The 25,454-nt window shown below is 48.4% G+C and overlaps 2 protein-coding genes across 2 annotated transcripts in view; both read left to right on the top strand.

Annotated features, from left to right (window-relative positions):
• Positions 1-12,487, top strand: part of LOC135881624 (SRSF protein kinase 1-like) — a 29,968-nt gene extending 17,481 nt beyond the window's left edge. Inside the window, exons 6-11 of the mRNA XM_065408281.1 lie at positions 408-570; positions 4,345-4,427; positions 6,004-6,111; positions 6,645-6,714; positions 6,826-6,918; positions 12,249-12,487. Coding sequence (XP_065264353.1) covers positions 408-570; positions 4,345-4,427; positions 6,004-6,111; positions 6,645-6,714; positions 6,826-6,918; positions 12,249-12,487 — 756 coding nt within the window. The remainder of the gene's footprint in view (positions 1-407; positions 571-4,344; positions 4,428-6,003; positions 6,112-6,644; positions 6,715-6,825; positions 6,919-12,248) is intronic.
• Positions 12,488-14,838: 2,351 nt separating this feature from the next.
• Positions 14,839-21,028, top strand: LOC135881623 (probable peptidyl-tRNA hydrolase 2). The gene is made up of 6 exons (XM_065408280.1): positions 14,839-14,961; positions 15,023-15,142; positions 15,660-15,734; positions 16,135-16,232; positions 16,859-16,973; positions 20,547-21,028. Exons 1-6 carry the CDS (start codon positions 14,839-14,841, stop codon positions 20,634-20,636), a joined length of 621 nt encoding a protein of 206 aa, XP_065264352.1. The 3' UTR covers positions 20,637-21,028.
• Positions 21,029-25,454: the final 4,426 nt, after the last annotated feature.

Here is a 25,454-nt window from a genome sequence, read left to right as displayed (position 1 = left end):
TTGGCCTTTCTCTTCCCCCCTTCCTCTGGCTTCCTCCCAGCCTTTATAGCCATGGCTAATGAGGCTGGCAGGTGCTGCCTGTTACCAGGCAGACACAGGGCTATTCACCCAGCCCCATTCCATTCCCCTTGATTGGGGCTGGAGTGGCAGGGGCTGAGTAAGTGTTTCTCACTCAGCACCCTGTCACAGATGCTGACTCCAAGCAGATGCATGGGATTCCCTATATAGGGATGGCCTCCTACAGAATTTTCAATGTCATCTGTGTCTCATTCTTCATAAACATCAGAATATGTGTGAAACACCAAGTCTATTATGTTGGACTCTTTCTCTTGTGACATCATCTAAAGCTGCTCCTAGGAATGGTCTCTGCATTCCTGATTGTTAATCACTGTCTCTGGTTCACACAGGTACTGGCAGGGCTACAGTTCCTGCATACAAATTGTCGGATTATCCATACAGACATCAAGCCAGAGAATATCTTGCTGCAGTTGGATGAGGAGAGTCTCCAGAAGCTTCTGCATGACACAGCTGCCTGGAGCCAAAGTATAAATCTGGGCCTAAAGAAACCAGGTAGGTAGAAAGGGTAAAGATTTGCAGAGTTTAGTACGGGAAGTGCATTGCCAGCAGATCCAGGGACGTGATCGTTCCCCTTTATTCGACATTGGTGAGGCCTCATCTGGAGTACTGTGTCCAGTTTTGGGCCCCACACTACAAGAAGGATGTGGAAAAATTGGAAAGAGTCCAGCGGAGGGCAACAAAAATGATGAGGGGGCTGGAGCGCATGACTTATGAGGAGAGGCTGAGGGAACTGGGATTGTTTAGTCTCCAGAAGAGAAGAATGAGGGGGGATTTGATAACAGCCTTCAACTACCTGAAGGGGGGTTCCAAAGAGGATGGAGCTCGGCTGTTCTCAGTGGTGGCAGATGACAGAACAAGGAGCAATGGTCTCAAGTTGCAGTGGGGGAGGTCTAGGTTGGATATTAGGAAACACTATTTCACTAGGAGGGTGGTGAAGCACTGGAATACGTTACCTAGGGAGGTGGTGGAATCTCCTTCCTTGGAGGTTTTTAAGGCCCGGCTTGACAAAGCCCTGGCTGGGATGATTTAGTTGGGAATTGGTCCTGCTTTGAGCAGGGGGTTGGACTAGATGACCTCCTGAGATCCCTTCCAACCCTGATATTCTATGATTCTGTGATTCTAAGTGGGACTCACACAGGTGCTAGGATTCCTGTGAGGAACAAGAACATTCCTGCTTACTGCACCCCAACCTCAGCCTATGGAGACTTCATACCAAGGGTAAATATACAGTAGGATAAATTCCTGCATTGGCTGGTGAGAGGCCATTGGCCTAGATGACCCTGTATTGGTAGGCCTTTTCCATTTCTTGCTTCCAGGAGTAAGCCCATCTGTTTCATATACCAACCACTTAAACCCCAGTCTAGGTCTGTTTGTGTATAGACATGCTGCTGCAGATGGGTTTGTGTGTAGGAACAACTGGAAAATTATGAGCATTTGCTGATACCTTTCCATCACTTCTGAGCAGTTACTCACAGCCTTACAGTACAATACAGCTCCACCTTGTATAGCACTTTTCATGCTAATTGTAACCCAAAGTACTTTGTTTTAACCATGCAAAGGCCCATCTCCAGTATCTGATGTTTAAAGGAGACCTGTGTTTACTGCTCTTCTTCAGGCTTATATAGGCATTGCAATGACTTCTCAGGGTCTCTTCATCTCAGTGCTTCCTCTGGTTGTGGATAGTACCTATGCAACGTTACTCAATGGGCTAATGTCTTTCCTGTGTCCTCTTTCACCTGGGGCAGTCTGCGCGGCCTGGAGTCAGTGCAGCCAGACCAACAGCCTTCATAAAGAGCCTAGGCTGGAAAATAAAACCCTCCCTTGGTTTTTGTTTGTTTGTTTGTTTGTTTGCTTTATGCACTGGCTTCTGTGACTTTAAAATAAAACATTCTCATTTGTGACTTCTATTTTCTCCAAGACAGTTTAACAACAGCCACAGTCAAGATCAAACTCCAGTTTCACAAAGCTCAATGTCCTGGCATCGAGAGCTGCTGGGACAGGCTCTCGTGTCTAAGAGAGTACAGTTATCCCAATAAATGTCCTTGCCTGACTGGGGCACCAGCAAGGCCCAGTTGCTTTCCATTAGTCACAGCAAAATTTACGAAGTAGGAATTCCTATCCAGCCACTCTTTGCCCAGTTAAATTTATCACCATAGATCTGAGAACCATGTCTGACAACCAGAATCAGAGAGGGGGATTGTATTTGCACAGGAATGGAAACAAATCTGATCTGCTGAAAGGTAGCAGCAGCCTCAAAACTATGCAATTCATGGGGACATCATGATGAGATGGACACGCAGCTCCCCCTGCTATTCTGACTCTGTTGATGCCCCTCAATCCAGCCCTGCAGCATTTCCCCCACTCCCTCCTACAGATCTGCTGATGCCCTTTAGTCCTGCCCACACATATACACAGCTCTATCACTGCAAACTAGTCCTCACTTGTGGTCCAGACAGTCACATTTGACAAGAAATCTTCAGAGGAGAACATCTAGTTCATGTTCTCAGTGTGTTAAACTACTCCATTCTATTCTGTTCTATTTAGGTTCTTATTCTGAGAACGCTATTTCCTTTCTGTAATTTAAACACAACACCAGCACTTGTATTCTGAGTCTTTGCACCAGAGATATTCCTCACCTTTTAGGAATGATTTGGGAGATGTAACACATTTTATGTCAGAGCTTGTCTAGGGTGACCAGATGTCCCAATTTTATAGGGACAGTCACGATTTTTGGGTCTTTTTCTTATATAGGCTCCTATTACCCCCCACCCTCTGTCCCGATTTTTCACATTTGCTGTCTGGTCACTCTAGAGCTTGTCTCTTGGGCCTGGTCCACACTAACCCCCCACTTCAAACTAAGATACGCAACTTCAGCTACGTTAATAACAGCTGATAATAACGTAGCTGAAGTCGAAGTACCTTAGTTCGAACTTACCGCGGGTCCAGACGCGGCAGGCAGGCTCCCCCGTCGACTCCGCGTACTCCTCTCGCGAAGCAGGAGTACCGACGTCGACGGCGAGCACTTCCGGGATCGATTTATCGCGTCTAGACAAGACGTGATAAATCGATCCCAGAAGATCAATTGCTTACCGCCGGACCCGGAGGTAAGTATAGACGTACCCTTGGTGCTGCTGTTTCATGGACCTAATGTTTTGGGGTGAATGGTGACACTAAATTACTGACAGATTTTTGCTTGAATCAGGCTTGCATGATAGTGTATGACATATATTGACAAGCACTTCATTGTAAAGTAACATAATCTGGAAGATATTTGAGGGAAAGGGATGTCTTTTCCAAGTAGGGTGACCAGATAGCAAATGTGAAAAATCGGGACGGGGGTGGGAGGTAATAGGAGCCTATATAAGAAAAAGACCCAAAAATCGGGACTGTCCCTATAAAATCGGGACATCTGGTCACCCTATTTCCAAGATAAAAATCAAAAGGGAGCTGGTCACCTTTCAATGTTCAGAGCAGATTCTGTCTGCCAGATGTCAGTACCCTGCAGGGGTCACATTTCCTCTTGCTGATGTTGTCAGAGGAGAAAAGCCAGTGCTATCGCTGTGATCTGAGGGACTCAGTAGGAAGTGCTCTTTCCTGAGTCAGTGTTGGCCCCAGTGCCCCGGCTTGGTGCTAAGGGAACTGTGATGCATCGTGGGGTGAGTGACTGAATAAGGGGCACTCTTCCCTCTGAGTTGGTGCTGACCCCAATGCTCCGCTTCAGACAATTACAGGCTGTTCTTCTAAAATCCTCTTGCCAATCTAACTGGATAAGCATATAGAAGTTTCAGCAGTGGGTAAAGAGGAATCACCTCTCTGTAAAGCACTGTAGGATCCTTTGGGCTGAAAGGCATTAGATAAAGGCAAAACCATACATGAATGATCTGTGTTGAATTATATACCTGTTAGTTTGGAGACAGAGAGACAAGAGGGGTGAGGTAATATCTTTTATTGGACCAACTTCTGTTGGTGAGAGAGACAAGCTTTGGAGCTACAGAGAGCTTTTCCTAAGGTCTGGGAAAGGTACTCAGGGTGTCACAGCTAAATACAAGATCAATCAGATAGTTTAGCTTAAGTGCTTAGCACATATTCTAAGGGATCATTCAAAGTGAAGTGGCCGGATAACACCCCTGTAGTAATAGGACAAAAGGGGGATTAGTGGGTTACAGATTGTTATAATAATCCATAAATCCAGTGTCTCTTAAAACCATAATTTTTTGTATCTAGAAAAATTGTGAATTTAAGCTCTGTTTTTTCCCTTTCATACAGGAATTCTTGCCAATCAATTGGATCATTGCAATATAATGAAAATGGGAGTGAAAATTGCAGACCTAGGCAGCGCATGCTGGACCGTGAGTCAGTTTCAGCTCTCACCTAGTAGTGTAGCTAGCGGGGTGCAGGGGAAGCAGCCGCTTCCATAAGCGGCGCCTTTCCAAAAGTGGCCGGAGGAGCGAGGGGGGGCGCAGGCTGGCGGCCCACAGCGCGGCCGGCAGCTGCGGCCAGAGGAGCGAGGGGGGGCGCAGGGGGGGCACGGCAGGGCCGGAGGAGCCATGGGGGGGGAGGGGCAGTGCGGCCAGAGGAGGAGCCATGGGGGGGGGCGCGGAGCGGCCAGAGGAGGAGCCAATGGGGGGGCGCCTTTTTTATGTTTGCTCCCTCTCCTCTTAGAAGCTGGCTACGCCACTGCTCTCACCCCCCAGGATGAAGGAGCCTGTTCTCTCTTTCCTGACTCTGATCTTAGTGTCTGTCCATCATTGTACATCTCCTTGAAAAGTTTTATTGTGCTGTGAAAGAGAGATTGATTTCATCTTGTAATGTGTGTTTGTCCTCTGCACTCCCAGCTCAGAGCTGACCTCTGTACTCTGGGCCATGCTGCACGCTTTGGACAAGCTTGTATGTGCATACAGTTAGCTTCTACAACTAGAAATGTCAAACAATGTCAGTCCAGTAGAAGGTTTCAGAGTGGTAGCCGTGTTAGTCTGTATCAGCAAAAACAATGAGGAGTCCTTGTGGCACCTTAGAGACTAACAAATTTATTTGGGCATAAGCTTTCGTGGGCTAGAACCCACTTCATCAGATGCATGGAGTGGAAAATACAGGAGCAGATATAAATACATGAAAGGATGGGAGTTGCCTTACCAAGTATGAGGTCAGTCTAACGAGACAAATCATTTAACAGCAGGATACCAAGGGATGAAAAATAACTTTTGAAGTGATAATGAGAGTGGCCCATTTCAGACAGTTGACAAGAAGATATGAGTAACGGTAGGGGGAAATTAGTACTGGGGAAATTAGGTTTAGGTTTTGTAATGACCCAACCACTGCCAGTCCTTATTCAGGCCTAATCTGATGATGTCCAGTTTGCAAATTAATTCCAGTTCTGCAGTTTCATGTTGGAGTCTGTTTTTGAAGTTTTTTTGTTGAAGAATTGCCACTTTTAGGTCTGTTATTGAGTGACCAAAGTGATCACACCTTCTTGTCAACTGTCTGATATGGGCCACTTTATTTATTTTTCCTCCCTTGGTATCCTGCTGTTAAATTAATTGTCTCATTAGACTGACCTCACACTTGGTAAGGCAACTCCCATCCTTTCATATTTATACCTGCTCTTGTATTTTCCACTCCATGCATCTGATGAAGTGGGTTCTAGCCCACAAAAGCTTTTGCCCAAATAAATGTGTTAGTCTCTAAGGTGCCTCCTCGTTGTTTTAGTCCAGTAGAAATGTCTAATCATGAGGAGAATGAAGGGAAATCACCCCAGGTGTTGTGGGGCTCAGCATGTAGATCTGCTGTATCCTGCATGAGATTGGGTATATGCATTCAGCATGTTCCATCCATGGTCTGTACCACTATGTCCTGGACTTTGCTGTGATTTTCTTTGTTTTTAATCAGTTGTGAACCACTAGCCATAGTCCGTCCTTTCTGTTTCAGTACAAGCCCCTTTCCAAAGAGATCCAGACCCAGCCATACCGAGCCCTGGAAGTTCTTCTTGGGTTAGATTACAGCACTCCTGCAGATATCTGGAGCACAGCCTGCCTGGTAGGGACTCTCAGCCCAATGGACTTGGTGATTGCAGTGCACCACAGATGTGAACATGAATGACACACCAGCAACCCTGTGAGAATATCTGTCCTCAGCCATCAGTTGATCTTACTGCATTTGGGAGTAAGACGAGTCTTGTCTGAAGAAGTCATGTGATAAAAATAAGCACGCTGCAAATACCAACTTCTGTTCAAAGTTGTACTGCAGATAAACCTCCTCTTAATTGTCTTGTCCCTATATTGATTACAAGGCAATTAATACCCTATATATGGAACCTAACCTATGTCAAACTGAACCAGATACACACTGAGATTTACCCAGGCAAAGGGGAATGTGATGTCTGTGGTGGCAGAGCAGGGACTGTCGGCACCTGCAGGTGTTTCCTTATCTTAGGAACACTCCTGTGTCATGGAGTATTGGAGAAGTGAAAAATGGGGTGGTGCTGAGGGAATGGAGGGACTGGTGAAGAATGACTCTCTTGACTGTCTGGCTTGGGCACTGAGTGGATTAATAGGCTATTTCATTTCCAGGCATTTGAAATGGTGACCGGCGAGTGCCTTTTTGAACCCGAGGCCGGGAAATATTTCTCCAGAGATGATGGTAGGATTCTGTCATCTTCAGTGACTTCATTGATGAAAGGATCATAAAATCTAAATATCCAGCTTCTTGTTTTCCCCCATTCTCTTTCTCTCTCTCTCTCGCTCTCTCTAGATCATGTTGCTCGTATCATTGAACTCCTGGGAAGAATTCCTCCTAAAATTATTTTCTCCTGGAAACAGTCGTCAAAATTCTTCAGCAGACAAGGTGAAAATAGGAGCTGGGGAGTTATCCAGAAAGGCATAGGCGCTGACTCCATGGGTGCTCTGGGGCTGGAGCACCCATGGGGAAAAAATGGTGGGTGCTGAGCACCCACCAGCAGCCCCCCTATCAGCACCTCCCCCTCCCCCCCCAGTGCCTCCTGCCCAATAGCAGGCCCCGCCAATCAGCGCTTCTCCCTCCTGCCCACCGCAATCAGCTGTTCCGCGGCGTGCAGGAGGCTGGGGGGGAGGGGAGGAGCGAGGATGCGGCACACTCGGGGGAGGGGGCGGAACAGGGTGGGAAGGGGCGGAGCGGGGGTGAGAAGATGCAGGGCGGGGCAGGGGTGTGGCCTTGTGGGAAGGGGTGGAGTGAGGGCAGGGCCTGGGGCAGAACCGGGGGGTCAAGCACCCCCCAGCACAATGGAAAGTCGCCACCTGTGCAGAAAGGTGCAGATCTCTGACCCACCCCTAAATAACTTGCTCTTTGAAAAACAAACAAAAAGCTATCTTAAGCAAAGCTCTCTGTAAGCAGGGAGGAGAGCTGAAGACTCCATGAAGTCCTCTAGGACCTTGCTATGCCAACCTATTGACTTGAGAGTTACTCAGGAGATGGATGCCAGTACAAAATTCTAAAGTTGGTAGGAGTTTCTTAGTCAGTGAGGACTAAGAAATATCCCAAAAGGACCTAGATAGAGAGTAGAAATGTGGGATGAAAATAACTAAATGAGAGTCAAGCTGGAAGAAGCCTGAAATTCGGGTATTATGCTGACAGAGGACAAGCACATTCTCTTCCCAACTCCGCCGCCTTTGCCTCCAGCCCAGTCTGTCTAAAATGTGCATCTCCTCTCTTTGAATCTCTTTGCTGCCTCTCCCTTGGCTCATCAAGTTTAAACATTTTGTCCTTGACTCCAAGGCCCTACCTAGCACTCTCCCTCCCCACTTTCCCACTTAGTCTCTTACTATGTTCCTTTCTCCACTCAGCCAGTGAAACAGCCTCAAACAGGGATTTCCCCACCTCACCCGCCGAATATCCCCAACACCCCCCCCCCCCCATTTTTGTGAACTAGTTACATGCAGTGTTGCCAGTTTAGTGATTGTTTGGAAATTTGAATTGAAATTGAAACATTAATACATACTTTAAAAGTATATACAGTGTATGATAAAATATGTGTATCTGAAAACGTATAATAGATTTGAAAAGTATAAACAGACTAGCTTCCTTATACAGCTGCTGTTTTTTATGACAATGTCAGTGCATTCATTTCGGGGACATTGGCCAACCTAATAAATTCAAATTATGATTTGTAAGCAAAGTCTAAATGAGCTCTCCCTGACAGCTAGTGATGAGCTAGGGGCTGGGGGAAAGGGCTTCAGGACCAGATTGTATTTACATTCACACCTAATCTACCTAGGTATCCAGCAAACAGCTGTGCTGCCCAAGGGATAGATTTTGGCTGGGTTTGGGTTACAAATCACTTGAATGTGGGGTGGGGGGTAATGTAATGTTGTTGTTCTTATTGTATGAGTAAAGGGCAGTAGAACTGTACCTAGCCTGTGCTGATTGAGGGCATCACGAGAGAGGGTGGGGACCTGTCCCTCTCCACTGTTTAAAGACAGAGCTGATTAGGCTCCATAGATAGTCTTTTGTTTTGTTAAGTGACCGCTACAGCTGAAATCAGGTCTAAGTGCTGAGACCTGCTGTGGGACAGTGTTTCTGTGGAAGAGATGGCCCAGTCTGCACTAGCAGCGAGATTCCCCCACTGAGAGCTCAGCTGAAATCACTGAGAGCTGGGTGGAACCTCAAGAGACCAACTCGCAGCGGTCACAGTGGCAGGTGGCAGCAGAAGGTGACTGCGCAGGGCCATTGGCAACAGAGCGATGGAGTGAACGGTGGCACAACAAACAACAGTGGCCAGAGCAAACAGTGAGCAGCTGGAGGAACAAGCAAGGTGCCATCTTGCCCCCCCACCTGGGAGGTGAACTCATGTGAAAGCAGCTCTGAACTCTGAGTCTCCACTGACCAAGGACAACACCGGTGAGTGTTAATGAGGCTGTTAAGAATGCTGGAGACACAACACAGTTCATGCGAACAAACATGGCTCTGGCATCATACTTTCTATTTAAGCAAAAAATACCACACACTACAAACTGGAGGCCAATGTTAAGTGCATTGTCACTTGTTCATCCTGAAGTTGAACACTGGTTCCGAAGAAGACCAGCAAATGCTCACTATCTTTCTGCAAGAAACTCAACTGACTGGCTAGAAGCATGTGGTGCAACAGTGAAAGACTCAACAGTTGAGTCTCCCGAACTTGGTGGTGTTGCATTTGACAGCATGGCTACTGCATGGCTGAATGTGGAAGAGCAGGAATGCTCGGCCCGGGTTCAACAGGTCTTGCTGGGTAGCAGAAAACCCTCCACCAGAGCGACTTACTTGGCCAAGTGGAAAAGGTTCACGTGCTGGGCTTCAGAACAACCGGCCTTGCTGCAGGTTATTCTGGATTATCTTCTGCACCTCAAGCTCCAGGGCTTGTCCCTGTCATCAGTCAGGGTCCACCTGGCCACTATTTTGGCTTTCCACCCTCCATTCCAAGGCAGGTCAGTCTTCGCTCACGACATGACAGTCCAGTTTTTGAAAGGTCTGGAGCGTCTCTACCCTCATGTCTGGGAGCCTGTCCTTCCTGGGACTTGAATCTCGCGCTGTCGAGGCTCATGGGGCCTCTCTTTGAACCTCTGGCTTCCTGCTCTCTTCTCCTTCTCTCCTGGAAGATTTCATTCCTGGTTGCAGTAATGTCTGCCCGCAGGGTGTCTGAGATCAGGGCTCTTATTTCAGAACCGCCCTACATATTCTACCAGAATAAGGTCCAGCTGTGACTGCACTCGGCGTTCCTGCCCAAAGTAGTTTCCCAGTTTCATACCGGCCAGGACATATACTTGCCTGTCTTCTTCCTGAAGCCTCATAAATCGGAAAAGGAATGCCCTGGATGTCGGGAGGGCGCTGGCCTTCTATATCAACAGGACAAGGCCATTTTGCAAGTCAACGCAGCTGTTCGTTGCAATGGCAGACAGGATGAAAGGTCGCCCAATGTCTGCTCAAAGGATTTCATCTTGGATCACAGCCTGCATCCGATACTGCTACAAGCTGGTGCAAGTGCCTCCACCGGCAATAGTCACGGCACACTCAACTAGAGTGCAAGCGTCATCAGTGGCCTTCTTGGCTCAGGTACCCATCTAAGAGACCTGTAGAGCTGCTACCTGGTCATCTGTCCACACATTTACATCCCATTGTGCTCTTACCCAGCAGGCCCGGGACAATGCTGGCTTCGGCAGAGCAGTGCTGCAAGCTGCAAGACCATGAACTCTGAGCCCTTCTCCATTGGCACTGCTTATGAGTCACCTAGAACGGAATTGACACGAGCAAGCACTCGAAGAAGAAAAAACGGTTACCTACCTTTTCGTAACTGTTGTTCTTTGAGATGTGTTGGGGAGGGTTAGCTCAGTGGTTTGAGCATTGGCCTGCTAAACCCAGGGTTGTGAGTTCAATCCTTGAGGGGGCCACTTAGGGATCTGGGGCAAAATCAGTACTTGGTCCTGCTAGTGAAGGCAGGGGGCTGGACTCGATGACCTTTCAAGGTCCCTTCCAGAGATAGGAGATCTCCATTAATTAATTTATTTATTCCATGACCCACCCTCCTGCCCCGCTGTTGGAGTTGCTGGCAAGAAGGAACTGAGGGGGCGTAGGGCCTGATATACCGGCGCATGAGTGCGGCACTCACGGGGGCGCCATTGCCGACCAGTGTTCCCTCTAATTTTTCCCACCCATGTGTGGAATTAATTTTGTTATGTGCTATGGAGGTGATGTGTGACACATCACCTTCACATTGGTGCACATAACAAAATTCATGTGGTGGTTGTGGGACCGAGGGGTTCGGAGAGTGGGAGGGAGCTCAGGGCTGGGACAGAGGGTTGGGGTGAAGGTTTGTGAGGGCTCCGGCTGGGGGTGTGGGCTCTGGGCTGGGGCCAGGCATGAGGGGCTCAGGGCTGGGGCTTGGTGCATGGGGTGAGGGCTCTGGCTGGGGGTGTGGGCTCTGGGGTGGGTCCGGGCATGAAGGGCTCAGGGCTGGGGCTTGGTGCATGGGGTGAGGGCTCCGACTGGGGGTGTGGGCTCTGGGGTGGGGCCGCGGATGAAGGGTCTGGGGTACAGGAGGATGCTCCGGCAGGGAGAGCAGACTCCCCGCAGTAGCACCTGGGCTGGGGGAAGAGGCATCTCTCCCCACCGCAACAGCTCCGGGGCTGGGACTGCAGGATAGATGCCTCTCCCCCGGTCCCAGCATGGCCGCGCCTGGGTCCTGGGCCAGGCCAGCCCGCCCCGGCAGGTCTTGGCCGCAGCGGAGTTGGGGCCGGAGGAAGGGTTCCCCGGCCACGGCAGGTCTGGGCTGCCCCGGCCGCAGCAGGTTGGCAGCCGGGCTAGGCGGGGTCTGGGGGAGGGGCGTCCCTCTCCCGGCTGCGGCAGGACCCCGTGCAGGTTCTCTAAGCGCTTACATGGCGCTAAGTAGGTTGCGGCTGCGCAGCTTACAGGAAACTTAGCTGCTGACCCTACGGATACCACTAAGGCAAAAATCTCCAACAACCGCGCACATGGGCACGCGCACACCTAGAATGGAATAGAGATGAGCAACACATCTCGAAGAACAACCGTTACAAAAAGGTAGGTAACCGTTTTTTCCTTCCATGGTGCCAACAAGAAGCGAGTCAAAAGATAGTCATTATTGATATTTTTCTCATTAATTGTGTATATTTGTAAATTTAATTGACCCATTGGGTACTGGTCAGCCTAACCTGACTTACTGCATGCTCTCTGGGCAAGGACTGTGTCTTCTGTCTTCTGTTAAGTGTCTACCAGACTTCTGGGCCTGTAAAAGCAATAATCATAATAAAGAAATTATACATGAGTTTGCAGTGAGATATGGCAACGAAAAAGGGCCAATGCATTTTTGGGCTGCATTCACAGAGGTATCACGGAGCAGGGAGGTGATGGTCTCTGACTTTATGGCCCCTGGTGTGACTGCATCTAAAATATTTAATTCACTTTTGGGCATATTATCACCAGAGCAATGTTGACATAGTGGGGGGAGTTCAAAGATCAGCACAACTGGCTGACAGGTGGCACCTTACAGGTATTGAATAAGTATAAAGAGCGAAGAGCAGGAGAATTATTTAAGGTGGTATGGGGAGAATCCAGGAGGAGGTGGTGTGTAATAAAGCAGCAAGAGGAGAGGGATTTAGGAGGCTTTTATACTCAATGGTGAAGTATTGTGCTTATGTCATCTTTGGTAGGTGCTCTCCTACGGATTTCCAGGCTTTTCCCCTGCACTCTGTACAGCACCCTAATGGACAGATACAACTGGACAAAGCATGAGGCCGCTCCATTTACTAGCTTCCTTCTGCCAATGCTGGAATACACACCAGCCAAACGGACAACAGCAGTGAAATGCCTCCAACACCCATGGCTGAGTACCCAGTGTCCAGATCAGCCTTGTGACTCTCTTTCTCTGGAGATGGAACACAGAAAATAAGTTTATTCCACAGGACATAGAACTATACCAGATGGCAAATCTGTTGAAGATGCAGGCCATAGAATTCATAGTGGAATTCAAGCATTGGCAGCCTTTTTCTCTCCCACTATGTTCCTGTCCTTTCACCAGGCTCCATTCCCTTAACACCATAATCCAAGTAGCCTGATTGAGTCTCACTCTCCTTCCTCAGCAGCTTGTTGTCTGTTACAATGGATCCATCTCCTCTGTTCCTGAACCTAGGTGCTTTTACTCCATTACTTTCCCATTTATTGCCACATCTATGCACTTGCCATCAATCTGTCTACGGAGATGGCACAACTCAACTTCCATATTGGTTTCTGCAGAAGCTAGACTTACATTCAAAGAAAAGTTAGGTTTCTAGTCCTCTGTGCAGAGATCTCTAACCTGCTGCCCGCTAAATGTGGAAAGTCACAAATAGCTAATCCTTCAGCAGGTATAGAAGAGCTAAGCCCACTGTAGTTTCTCTGAATCAGACTACAAGCTGTGCGAGGAGGCTCCACAAAGGGGTTTCATTGTCTGGTAGTGGTACTGCTGGAACGGAAGCAGATCTTTAGGCCTAGCTCCCTAACCAAGTAGGGAATGTTCATGGGCTCCATCAGTTACTCTAGATGTGGAGAAGCTGCCAGGCTCTGGGAAGGATTTCTTTCCCCATAAATCTTAAATTCTGTGAGAAAAGCCCTTTTGCTTGGGGCAGGAACGAGGAAGAGAGGGGACCAGCAAGTCTTTAGTGTGAACTATCTAGTACAGGTTCTCAAACTGGAGTCCGCGAGGATACTCCAGGGGGTCCAGGAGTTATGTCCAGGACCACCAGCCCCGCCAATCAACTCCTCCCCCTTCCTCCCAGTACCTCCTGCAGGCCGCAGAACAGCTGTTCAGTGGTGTGCAGGAGGTGCTGGGGAGGAGTGGGGATAGGGCTTGCTTGGGGAAGGGGGCGGGAAGAGGAGGGGGAGGGGTAGAGTGGGGGTGGGAAGATGGGGTGGGGCCTTGGGGGAAAGGGTGGAGTGGGGGCGGGGCCTGGGGCTGGGCAGGGGTTGAGCACCCTGGGGAAAATTAGAAGCCAGCTTCGGGGTCTATGAAAAGTTTTAAATCAAAATGGGGGTCCTCGGGTTGCTAAAGTTTGAGAACCGGTGATCTAGTACATTTTGATGGGTGTTAACTCTGAGTCTAATGATGGTGAGTTGCATGTCAACACTGTTAACTATTTCCGTGCTGATCATTTTATCAATATTACTCGGCTCCTCTGGGATTACAGGTAGGATGGAGGAGGAGAAGAGAACTACCTTCTCCTCTCCCGTTATCTGATCCCAGTACTGCACTCCCTGATGCCATTTCCACAGCCCAGGTACCACATCTGTGGATGCTTCTATCTCACTGGCCATCCAGGTACCATTGCATTTGCTGAAGATTTCTTAGTCAAATACTGCATCAAAGGATATTCCAGCTGTTTTGGCTGCAGTGTCTTATTCTAAGATGCATCTTTATGTTCTTATGTTCTTTACCTTAAACAGGCCTAATTCTGAAAAGGCTTCAGTTTAATTAATCCCTTTATTCCTGAATGGTTTGTAAGCATATGTAAATACCACACTTAGATGGATCTTGGGAACTGAAGGGTAAACACACTAAATACAGTAATACCTGTAGGGACCCTGGATTAAGTTTGGCAATTCCTCCAGTAGTCTGTCTAGACTAGTATCCTTTCTCAGATATTGGCCAGTACTTCATGTTGCAGAGAGAGGTGAATGAAACCTCATAATGGACAATTATGCAGCAACCTCCCCATAGGGGAAATTTCTTCTTAAACCTGTTGAGTTGGCAGTTGGCTCAGGGCCTGAGGCTGGACGGTTTACAGACTATTCCTTTTTAATCCTGTTTAATGTAACGGCGGACGTGCATGTTACCCATCATTGTTCGTATCTTTCTGACTTCAATTATAGCCTGTGACTGAGTCCCACGTGCCAATGCTGTGTCTGAGCATTACAATGCCGGTGTGGGTCCGATTCACACGGGTGCTGTGTTTCCTCTCCCGGCTCAGGCACGGGGGCCTGAGGAGCCCGTGCCAGGGGCTGGGCAGGCGGTGGGTGACGCTCAGGCCTGTGGCCCTGGCTGGGGCTGGGCGGTGGGTGACGGTGAGGCCTGAGGAGCCCGTGCCAGGGCGGGGGGAGCTGCCCAGCGGGGGGGGGCGGGGGCGACTCTCAGACCTGTGGGGCTGCGCGCGGGGGGGGGGGGGGGGGGGGAGGGAGGATAGCGGATGACGGGGCGGATTCGTTGCAGGGGTGTGGGCGTGGCCGGGAATCACATGGAAGCGAAGAACAAATCGGATTGGCCGGGCCATGCAGGGCGCAGCCAATAGGAGAGTGGAGCCGGCTGCAGGTCGCGCCTGTGGGATGGAGGCAGATGAGGCGCTGCTGGTGCCGCTGCGGGAGCTGGGGGTGCCTGAGGCGGCGGCGCGCCGGGTGAGCCAGGGCGGGGCGTGGCTAGGGGCCGGGTGAGCCGGGGCTGGGGGGGCCGGGTGAGCCGGGGCCGGGCTCACGCCGCTCTCTTCTCTTCCCCCCCCCCCCCCAGGCGCTGGCCCTGACCGGGAATGTGTCCGCGGAGGCGGCGGCGCAGCTCTACTTCGGTGGCCTGGAGACGCAGGTAGGCCCCGCTCCCCGCGCGGAGCCCGGCCGTTCCCCCTCTTCTCTTCCCCCCCCCCTCCCCTCCCCGCGCGGCGGAGCCCGGCCCCGGCTGTTCCCCCTCTTCTCCCCCCCCCTCCCCTCCCCGCGCGGCGGAGCCCGGCCCCGGCTGTTCCCCCTCTTCTCCCCCCCCTCCCCTCCCCGCGCGGCGGAGCCCGGCCCCGGCCGTTCCCCCTCTTCTCTCCCCCCCCTCCCCTCCCCGCGCGGCGGAGCCCGGCCCCGGCTGTTCCCCCTCTTCTCCCCCCCCCTCCCCTCCCCGCGCGGCGGAGCCCGGCCCCGGCTGTTCCCCCTCTTCTCCCCCTCCCCTCCCCGCGCGGCGGAGCCCGGCCCCGGCCGTTCTTCCTCTTCTCTTCTCTCCCCCCCCTCCCCTCCCCGCGCGGCGGAGCCCGGCCCCGGCTGTTCCCCCTCTTCTCCCCCCCCTCCCCTCCCCGCGCGGCGGAGCCCGGCCCCGGCGGCCCATGCCCAGGTTTCTTTTTCAGGAGCAGGCGGATGGCGGCGGCTGCTACAAGATGGTGTTTGTGGTGAACACGGAGCTCGCCATGGGCGTCGGGAAGGTAAAGTGCCGAGCAGCCGGGAAGCCCAGATTCTGGCCGGCCAAGCTGCGGTGCCGGGGGTGGTCGCCCGCCTTGCCCAGGCTGCTGAGCCACCTGTGAAAAGAGCTGGGTGCCAGCTCATTGCGTGGCCCTGTAAAGAAGGACCTGGCCTCCCTGTGCTGCTCTGCCCAGTTGCCTTGGGTTGCACACACCACTGAGACCTGAATAAGCATTTTGTTATGGAGGGGAAAATGATCTTGTCTTTCTCTCCCCCCCCCCCCCCCCAATCTGGGGAGGTGATGGGACTGCCTCCTGCTGAAGGCTGTACGTGAATGCAGAGGACTTGTGCCCCTATTATCACACCAGTGGGAGGAGGAGCTTCAGTGGCTCACCTGTTCAGATGTAATGTTTCCCCTTACAGATAGCAGCCCAGGTCGGACATGCAGCTGTTGGCCTGTACCAGTTAATACAGGAAAAATCCACTGGGAGGGAGATGATCTGTCAGTGGGATGAATATGGGTAAGATGGTAGTGTGTGCGTGATAGACACGTGTCCAGCCACCCTATTGAATATATGTTGTAAAATTCAGAGAGAAAACGGAGCGCACTGACTCATGTTGGTCAGGCTTCCTTGTTGGGAGGGAGGGTGAAGGATTGAAATAACAGGCAATATCAAAGACTAAGCTTGAGGGGCAGCAGCAGCAGAGCTTTCACAGCACTTCACTGCATTCCCCTTGGTTGTCCCTCTTAATCTCCCCTTTCACTCATTTAGCATTCAGTCTAAATGGTTCTTCAAGCAGTTGTCTGAAATGGGTTAAACAGATAAAGATAAGTAGACCTCAGAATGTTCTCATTCTACTTGGTAGTTGAAAGGGCCAAAGGAGGGAGGACCCTTTCTGATCTGGGCTTTTTGTGTCTCTTGTAGATAAGTTAAATTTCAGATAAATTAATCTAGAATAACTGTTATGCTCATATCTGAAGCAGGTGGGTTTGCAGTTGCTAGATGAATGGGAGATGGATCTCTAACTCTTTTGTTAGGCCAATGACTTCCTTAGCTTGTACACTGCTCCCCTAGCCAAGCAGCCTGTGATAAGAGGTCACGGGATAGTATGAGGTCTTTCTGATCACTTGCTTTTTCCTTGTTAGTGCGAAGAAGGTTGTAGTTCAAGGATCAAACACTGCCCACCTGATGGATTTGCAAGCATTGGCTTTGAGCCTGGAGCTGCCAACATACTTGGTGCAGGATGCAGGGAGAACACAGGTAACCAAGCTAGGAATTGAGTGCATGTGTGTAACTAATACAATACATTCGGCACTTTAAAAGGGCCAATGTCCCAGAGCTTGAAAACAATTGTGAGCAAAACTGATTGGGAGGAAGAATTTAAAACACTATGAATAATAATTGGAAGTCAGTCTAAGAAAACTTTACTAGATGTCTTAAAAACCCCATAATTCAGTAATTATTAAATGATTCTTCAGTTACCTTGTTCTAGTTAAGGGATTTGAAAGAAGTGATAACATTTAAAAAAATAAAAAAAGCTGGAAGGGGAAAGTAGACACTGGTAGCAATGACAACAAATTAGCAGTTATAAAATGAAGACATTGAAAAGGGAAGCCAAAGAAATCAATAAAAAGAAACCTGTAGCTTGTAAGGCTAAGGACAATAAAAAGGATTTTTTTTCAAATATCCAAAACAAAAGAAATTCTAGCAATGATGTAAGTCTGTTGTTGGATAGGGATGGTAAAATCATAGAATCGTGGGACTGGAAGGGGCCTCAAGAGGTCATCTAGTCCAGTCCCCTGCACTCATAAGTATTATCTAGACCATCCCTGACAGGTGTTTGTCTAACCTGCTCTTAAAAATGTCCAATGATGGAGATTCTACAACCACTTTAGATAATTTATCCAAGTGCTTAACCACTCTGACAGTTAGGAAGCTTTTTCTAATGTCCAACCTATACAGCCCTTGCTGCAATTTAAGCCCATTGCTTCTTCGAGTATCCTCAGAGGTTAATGAGAACAATTTTTTTCTCCCTCTGCCTTATAACAACCTTTTATGGACTCGAAAACTGTTATCATATGCCCCCGTCTTCTCTTCTCCAGACTAAACAAACCCAATTTCTTCAATCTTCCCACATAGGGCATGCTTTCTAGACCTTTAATCATCTTTGTTGCTCTTCTCTGGACTTTCTCCAATTTATCCACATCTTTCCTGAAATGTGGCGCCCAGAACTAGACACGATACTCCAGTTGAGGCCTAATCAGCGCGGCATAGAGCGGAATAATTACTTCTCGTGTCTTGCTTACAACGTTCCTGCTAAGTCATGCCAGAATGATCTTTACTTTTTTTGCAACAGTGTTACACTCTTCACTCATTTAGCTTGTGATGCCAACAATTATGCAAAAAAGCAGAAGTGTTCAATAAATATTTGCTTGATATTTGGAAAGAAGCTGGATGACTTTACATCCTACCATGGTGATGGAAAACCTACTACTCTGACAGTAACTAAACAGGGTGTTAAACAGCAACTGCTAAAATTAAACATTTACAGATATCTTGCACCCATGGGTCCTAAAAGAGTTGGTGGAAGAACTCTCTGAGCCATTGATGCTGATAGTTAAATCTTGGAACACTCTGGAAGTTCTACAAGATTGGCACAATGTTCTTCTTTCTGCCAATATTTTAAAAGGATAACCTGAGTAACTTCAGGCCACATAGCCTGACATTGCTCCCATATAAAATAATGGAACAGCTGATCTGGGGTGCATTCAGTAAAGACTTGAAGGATGGTAATATAGTTAATACCAATCAACATGGCTTTATGGAAAATGTGTCTTGTCAGACAAACTTGATAAAATTTGAGGTTATCAACCAAGTTTATAAAGATAATTGTTAACACCATGTACTTAGACTTCTGTAAGTCAAATGCCTTAGTACTCATGACTGTCTGAAAATATATATCTGCAAAATCATGAAGTGAATAATAAATTTAAATTGGGGAATTGTTATCCAATAGAGATGTTTCTGTTTGGATATTGCAGGAATCTGTTCCTGGGTCAATGTTATGTACTGTCATTACCAATGATTTAGAAGAAAATATAAAATCATTGTTGGTCAAGTTTGCAGATGTCAGTTTCAGTATAATGAGGACTGCTCCAGAACAGAGCAATGTGGAGTGTGTGGTAACCTGGAATCACTGGGGGGAAGGTGAGGAAGAGTGTGTGTGTGCCTGTGAGTGAGCATGCCTGGTTTGAGCATTGGCCTGCTAAACCCAGGGTTGTGAGTTCAATTCTGGAGAGGGCCATTTAGGGGTCTGGGGCAAAAATCTGTCTGGGGATTGGTCCTGCTTTGAGCAGGGGGTTGGACTAGATGACCTCTTGAGGTCCCTTCCAACCCTGATATTCTATGTCAAACACAAGGTCATACATCTAGGATCCAGGAATGTAGGTCCTAGGGATGTAAAAGGTTAACTGCTAAGCATTAAGCTTACAGTTAACCGAACCTTAACCATTGGCCCTGGCCTCGTCGGGCCAGCTGGCTGGACCCACTTGTAGGCTGGAGGACTGCGTCCTGGAAAGCACTGACGCTGATAGTGACTTAGGGACCAGGGTGGAAATCAGCTGAATGTGAGGTCCATTGCAATGTTGTGGTTGAGCTAATGTGATCCTTGGATGATGCAAAAGTAGGGAGGTGGTATTAACTTTATATACAGCATTAAGGAGACTATTGGAATACTATGTCCAGTTCTGGTGCCAACACTCTAAAAACATGTTGGAAAGGGTTCCAACAAGATCCCCAAGAACGATTTGCGTTCTTACTGTGTGTACTTGCCAGACTAAAAAAGTTAAATCTATTTAGCTTATCCAGGAAGTTGAAGTGACTTGATCAATCTATAACAGGGGTGGGCAAACTTTTTGACCCGAGGGCCACATCTGGGAATAGAAATTGTATGGCGGGCCATGAAAGCTCACAAAATTGGGGTTGGTGCGGGAGGGGGTGAGGGCTCTGGTTGGGAGTGCAGGCTCCGGGGTGGGGCCAGAAATGAAAAGTTAAGAGTGGGAGGAGGCTCTGTGCTGGGGCACAGGCTCTGGAGTGGGGCTGGGGATGAGAGGTTTGGGGTGCAGGAGGGTGCTCTAGGCTTGGATCAAGGGGTTTGGAGGGCAGGAGGAGGCTCAGGGGCGCAGGTTCTGGGCGGCACTTACTTCAAGCGGCTCCCAGAAGCAGCAGCATGTCCCTTCTCCGGCTCCTACGCGGAAGCGTGGTCAGGCGGCTCTGCACACTGCCCTGTCCACAGGCACCACCCCTGCAGCTCCCATCAGCCAAGGTTCCTGGCCAATGGAAGTTGCGGGGGTGGCACTTGGGGCAGGGCAGTGTGCAGAGTGGAGCCCCCTGGCTGCCCGTATGTGTTGGAGCCGGAGGGGGACCATGCCGCTGCTTCCGTGAGCCATGTGGAGCGGCCCCCGCCCCAGCTGGAGCACTGGAGAGGGGCAAGCCTCAGACCCTGCTCTCCAGCGGGAGCTCGAGGGCTGGATTAAAATGGCTGGCGGGCCGGATCCAGCCTGCGGGCTATAGTTTGCCCACCCTGATCTATAAGTACCTACACAGGGAGAAGATTTGATGGTGGAGGACTCCTGTCAGACCAAGGCAAGACAAGATTCTATGGCTGGAAACTGAAGCTAGACAATTCAGACTAGATAGGGTGCAAATTCTTAACAATGAGGATGATTAATCATTGGAACAACTTATGGACATGGTGGACTCTCATTTGAAGTCTTTAAATCAAAACCGAATGTTTACCATCATCTGAAGTGCATGCTTATCTTTCCACTGTAGGTTCCAGCTGGATCTTACACTGTCCTTGCCATTATCGGAGAAGAAGAAATAGTGAATCAGGTGACTGGGAAGCTGAGGCTGTTGAACTGAGAGCAGCACCAAAGCCTATTATTTTGTGCTGTACCTGACTACATGCCGTGGAATTTGCAAGCAACCTATATGCAATGTGGAGAAAGAAGCACCTGTTAACAGCATCTCAGGTCCTTCATCGAGTCATGGGAACCAGACAGCTACTCCCCTTTCTGCCTGCTGAAGCTGCAGGGGAAGCATGATGCTAGGGTGAGGAGGCAGCACTCTTCCTTCCATTTGAAGGAGTCTGTCTTGCTAGACCAGGACTGTGAGAGGTAGTATTGCTGCTCTACTGCAGGTGGATTAGAGAGACTGCTGCACATTTCTACCTCTAGCTTCCCTAGAAATTGTCTTGGAAAAACAAGGCTTGTATTTTCTGAAACATGCTTATGAACAAGATGAAATTCTGACAGATACCTTGCCTTTCCTTGAAGTCTCTGTGGTGAGCTTGTGGCTCTGTTCATTCCCACTGTTGATACACCCTGAAATTCTAGAGTTTTATTGAAATCCAGGGAATGTGCACTGCCATGCTTAGGATGGGAGGGCTTTTTATTTTTGTGGAGGGAGGTGTATGTCCTTTAATCTCTTGCATAAAAATGGGTTTCAAATATTGGATGATTAAATGACTAAGAACATACCCAGTTGTACTAGGTAGGTTTATGGGGGTCAGCTAGATCTGAAGGGAGAATAAACCCTCCTGTTTCAGAGCTGGGAAGAAATTTCCCTTATGGGCAGGTTATTCCATAATTGCCTTCTACAGGAATTTCTTGCACTTACGTATCTGAGACTGGCCATTGTCAGAGAGGATATAGGACTAAATAGACCCTTGGTTTGGCAATTCCTATCCTTCTAAAGACTATTCTGGCAGTATAAACTGAACAGTGGCACGGATGCAGGCTTGATCTCATTATGAAATGTACTGTTGAAATAATTACTCTAGGTGAGGAAAATGGGCATTAAATTAGGGTTAATATTTCACATTCAAGAGGGGAGGGAGGTAATTTTCCCCCCCCAGCCCTAACATCCTGCTTTTAGGTCTTGGTTGTGGTTTTGTAGCACATGTGCTTAGGTGGAATTTCTAGTGAACTTTATTCAATCCAGTTGGTAGAAAATAGCCCTGGGTGTTTTGGGCGACAGTAATGGCTTTTAGTTATGTGTAGGCTTGGCTGATTGTGTCTGTCTGTAGGTACTGGCCCATGGCGGCAGCATCCAAGTTTGCATGGTTCAATAATGGGTTCTTTTTTTTTTTTCTCCTCCCATAACACCTCCATTCCCAGTACACCGTACACACGGTTCCGGAATGGGAAGAGGTGAAACTGGCTGTCCCATGAACTGGATCTTAATACCTGTGGCCTGAACTTCCAAGACACCTTGTTTTTAAATGTTACATGTACTGAGGGGGGAAAGAAGCAGAGGCGTTGCTTTGTCATTAGGCTTGTGACCAGAACCTGCTCAGACCTCCTGTATTCCTATGGAGAGGCTTTTGGCTTACAGGATATGGTCTCCACGTTAAACTTGGATGCTTGTTAATAAGCAAGGTGTTGACGTGCCTGAATAGTTTCTTGGGGGTAAATCCTCATGCTTGTCTGTAGTGTCGGTGTTAGAACATAAGAATGGCCATACTGGGTCAGACCAAAGGTCCATTCAGCCCAGTATCCTGTCTTCCGACAGTGGCCAAAAAGGAATGAACACAACAGGTAATCATCAAGTGATCCATCCCCCGTCACCCATTCCCAGCTTCTGGTAGTGTAGGTGCTTAAAGTTCACTAACAGCACTTATTATCTGTTTGTACTTCACCTGCATAGCAAATTTAAGACTTTTCATCAAATTGTAGGCATGTGCCCATGTTGCAGATTGCAGTAGAACACGCAAGCTGTTATGGTATTAAGATCCTTTGCTGGAGTAGAGGTGACACAGAATTTTTATGGCAGTCACAAACTCCCTGAAGTCAGGGATGACTTTTAATGGAAACAATGCTGTTAAGCACACAATTATTGAGTACATAAGTAACGTTGGATATTTATAGTTAACTGTAGCTGCCTAACAACTGGTAGATCTGTGTTCTGCATCATATGTTCATTTAAGGAGGGAAGATCGAAGGTTTGTGAATGGGAACTGATGGGTGCAATCTGAATAAGATACTCCACCTGTAAGAGTTGGAGGTGCCCTTTAGAGTGGTAGAATAGCATTACAATTTAAGCACTAGACCAGGACTCAAGACATCTGGATCCAGTGCCTGGTTCTGCCACTTTCTCCCTGTTTGTTTGCTCACTATCTATAGAAATAGAGGGTGTAAAAGTACCTAGATTTACAAAGCGATGCTGCAGAACAACCGTGCAACTTACATTGCACTAGTGGCCAGAGGCTCTCAGCAGCTCCTCATTATGCCCGGTGCGGTACAAACCTGATAGAGTCCCTGCCCCAAAAGAGGTATTTCCTGATTGTTGTACTGTTCAGGTTTGGCTTGGTTACAATTTGTTTATTTGCCTTCAGGAAGAGAATAGAATATTCCACTGCTGCTTTCCTTCTTCCACTTCCCTTTTCATGGGGGAAGGGAGAGTGGTTCCTATAGTTGCCTGGCTTATTCAGCACTCCCTTTGATGTATGACTCGGGGGTAGTACAGGAAATGCTCTTGTGGTAGATTCTCCATTTGCTTTGGCTAAGACTCTGGGAAAAGGAGAGAACCCACTAGTTCAGTGGGGTCCTGAAGCAGTTGCATGTTGAATGATAATTTGAATGACTGCCTGTTTTGAACATATCTGATAAGAAAAAAGTGCACTTGAATTCTTGCCTGCTGATATCAGATTTGTTTAGGCTTTTCCTGGGTAAAATGTGAGCACAGCTGTCGGGTATGATTTGGTTACAACATCTGCTTTGGAAGAACCATCAGATGAGATGCTGAAAGCTCTGCATAGTCACCCTTGTGCTCTAGGTAAAACCAGGAGGACATGTGGCCCACAGCAGTTCAAGATATTCAGTGCCAGACTGTGTCTCCTTCCAGAGTTTGAGACTGTTCCACGTGACATCACATGATGATGCAGCTAGAGAATTTTAATGCTTAGGAAACCTTCCAACTTCCAGAGTTTCCCTAGATTTTTTGGCAGGGCACTGCACCAGAGAGGTGGGAGAGATTGCAGACAATCTCACCCCAGAGTCTCATCTGGCTCCTGCTGCTCTAGGTGGCACTCCTGTTGTGTCCTGTCTGCTACTCTCAGTGGATGCAGCAACAGAGAGATCTTCAAAGCAGCAGTAGTGATGAGGTGGAAAACCCTTTGCCACAGCAACTTTGCTAAAGAGGCAGTAGGTAGGTGAAGATATTGAGACTGTCTGTTGTGGGCCAGGTGTGGGTGGGGAGATGGCATTTGAAAGTGTCATGGGGAGAGCAGGCCAGGGCAGTATCCCCTTAGAGTGAAGGTAGCTAGACTGGAAAATGGGGCAGGGTGCCTGCTGTAGTGGAGATGCGGATTTCACTGGAGAGTGCTGAGCATGAGTTGACTCACTGAGAATCCTAAGGGTCAAGGCAAAGCTTGAATAAACTCTGAATTAAAGAACATAATAGACTTGTTGCAGTATAGAGGGGAGTAAGATGCCACTTCCTGCTGTGCCCTAAGTGCCCAAAATGACTTCTTTACAATATGTATCTTGTCCTACAGTGTGTGCAGATACTGCATTTCCTCCACAAGATGGCCCTCGATTGTATTTCAGATCAGACTCGGAAGCTACATCAGTTCTTTATGTTCTCTAGATCCTGCAAGAGGATGGGAGGAGTTAGGCTGTTGCATTATATGCCTAATTGTAAGTGAATCAGGCTTGAGTTTTTTAATAAAAATTTTTCTAGCCTTGTGCTGACATCTTTGAGATTAGTGCAATGACTAAAGTGACAGGAAGCATGCTGGCTGCACAGCTATTAGATGTTCTCCATTTGGCACAGGAACAAAGCCATGAGGAAAAAATGCATTGCCAACAAAGGGGGGAGGGATAGCTCAGTGGTTTGAGCATTGGCCTACTAAACCCAGGGTTGTGAGTTCAATCCTTGAGGGGGGTCATTTAGGGATCTGGGGCAAATTTCAGTCTGGGGATTAGTCCTGCTTTGAGCAGGGGGTTGGACTAGATGACCTCCTGAGGTCCCTTCCAACCCTGATATTCTATGCTACAATGTTCAGTAAAAGTAACATGAAAAGGTAGCTTGTACTAGAGACACCACCACAAAGACCTTGGGGTAGATGAGGCCATTTTTTCAGTTGAGAAGTCAGTGAGGAACATGCTTCAACCAGACTCATCCTTCAGCTGCAGCTAGGAATGAGACTAATTGTAGGTGCAAGGAGGTGACCCTAGCACACTTTATGTTATAATTAGGCTCCCTCAAAGCATCAAGGAATTAGTGTTCACTTTCCTACAGCAAGAGGAGACTGAGTTTAGAGGGCATAGCCTAGTCAACAGGTGCATGTGCCTTTCCCTCTGTGAGCTGACTTCCTCATGCAGAGGCCCATGAGCAAATCATTGCCTTGTGCCAGTCTTGGAAAATTGTTTGCCTAGGACAGGTCATTCCTTTTTTTAGAGGGGCAAACAAATTTGTCACACTCTCCTTATCACAATCATGGTGTAAAAAAATAAATAAAGGGCCAGCAACTAACCTTCAGTTAGTATGTGCTTCACTAAATGAGGAGTTTAACAGTGAATCATCTGCTGCCAAGCTTTTTTCAGGACTACTCTCAGCTTGGAACTCTTGGCCCGGGGATGTTGTTGAGGCCAAGAATGTTAGCAAGATTGAAAGAAGGATTGGATGTTCTTCTGCCTAAGAATATCCACAGTTATGTAAAAGGTTTAAAAAGGCACG

The sequence above is a fragment of the Emys orbicularis genome, chromosome 7 (assembly GCF_028017835.1).
Source record: "Emys orbicularis isolate rEmyOrb1 chromosome 7, rEmyOrb1.hap1, whole genome shotgun sequence".
Classification (NCBI taxonomy): domain Eukaryota; kingdom Metazoa; phylum Chordata; order Testudines; family Emydidae; genus Emys; species Emys orbicularis.
Note: the sequence above shows the minus strand (reverse complement) of the source record. Positions and strands in the feature narration are given on the sequence as shown.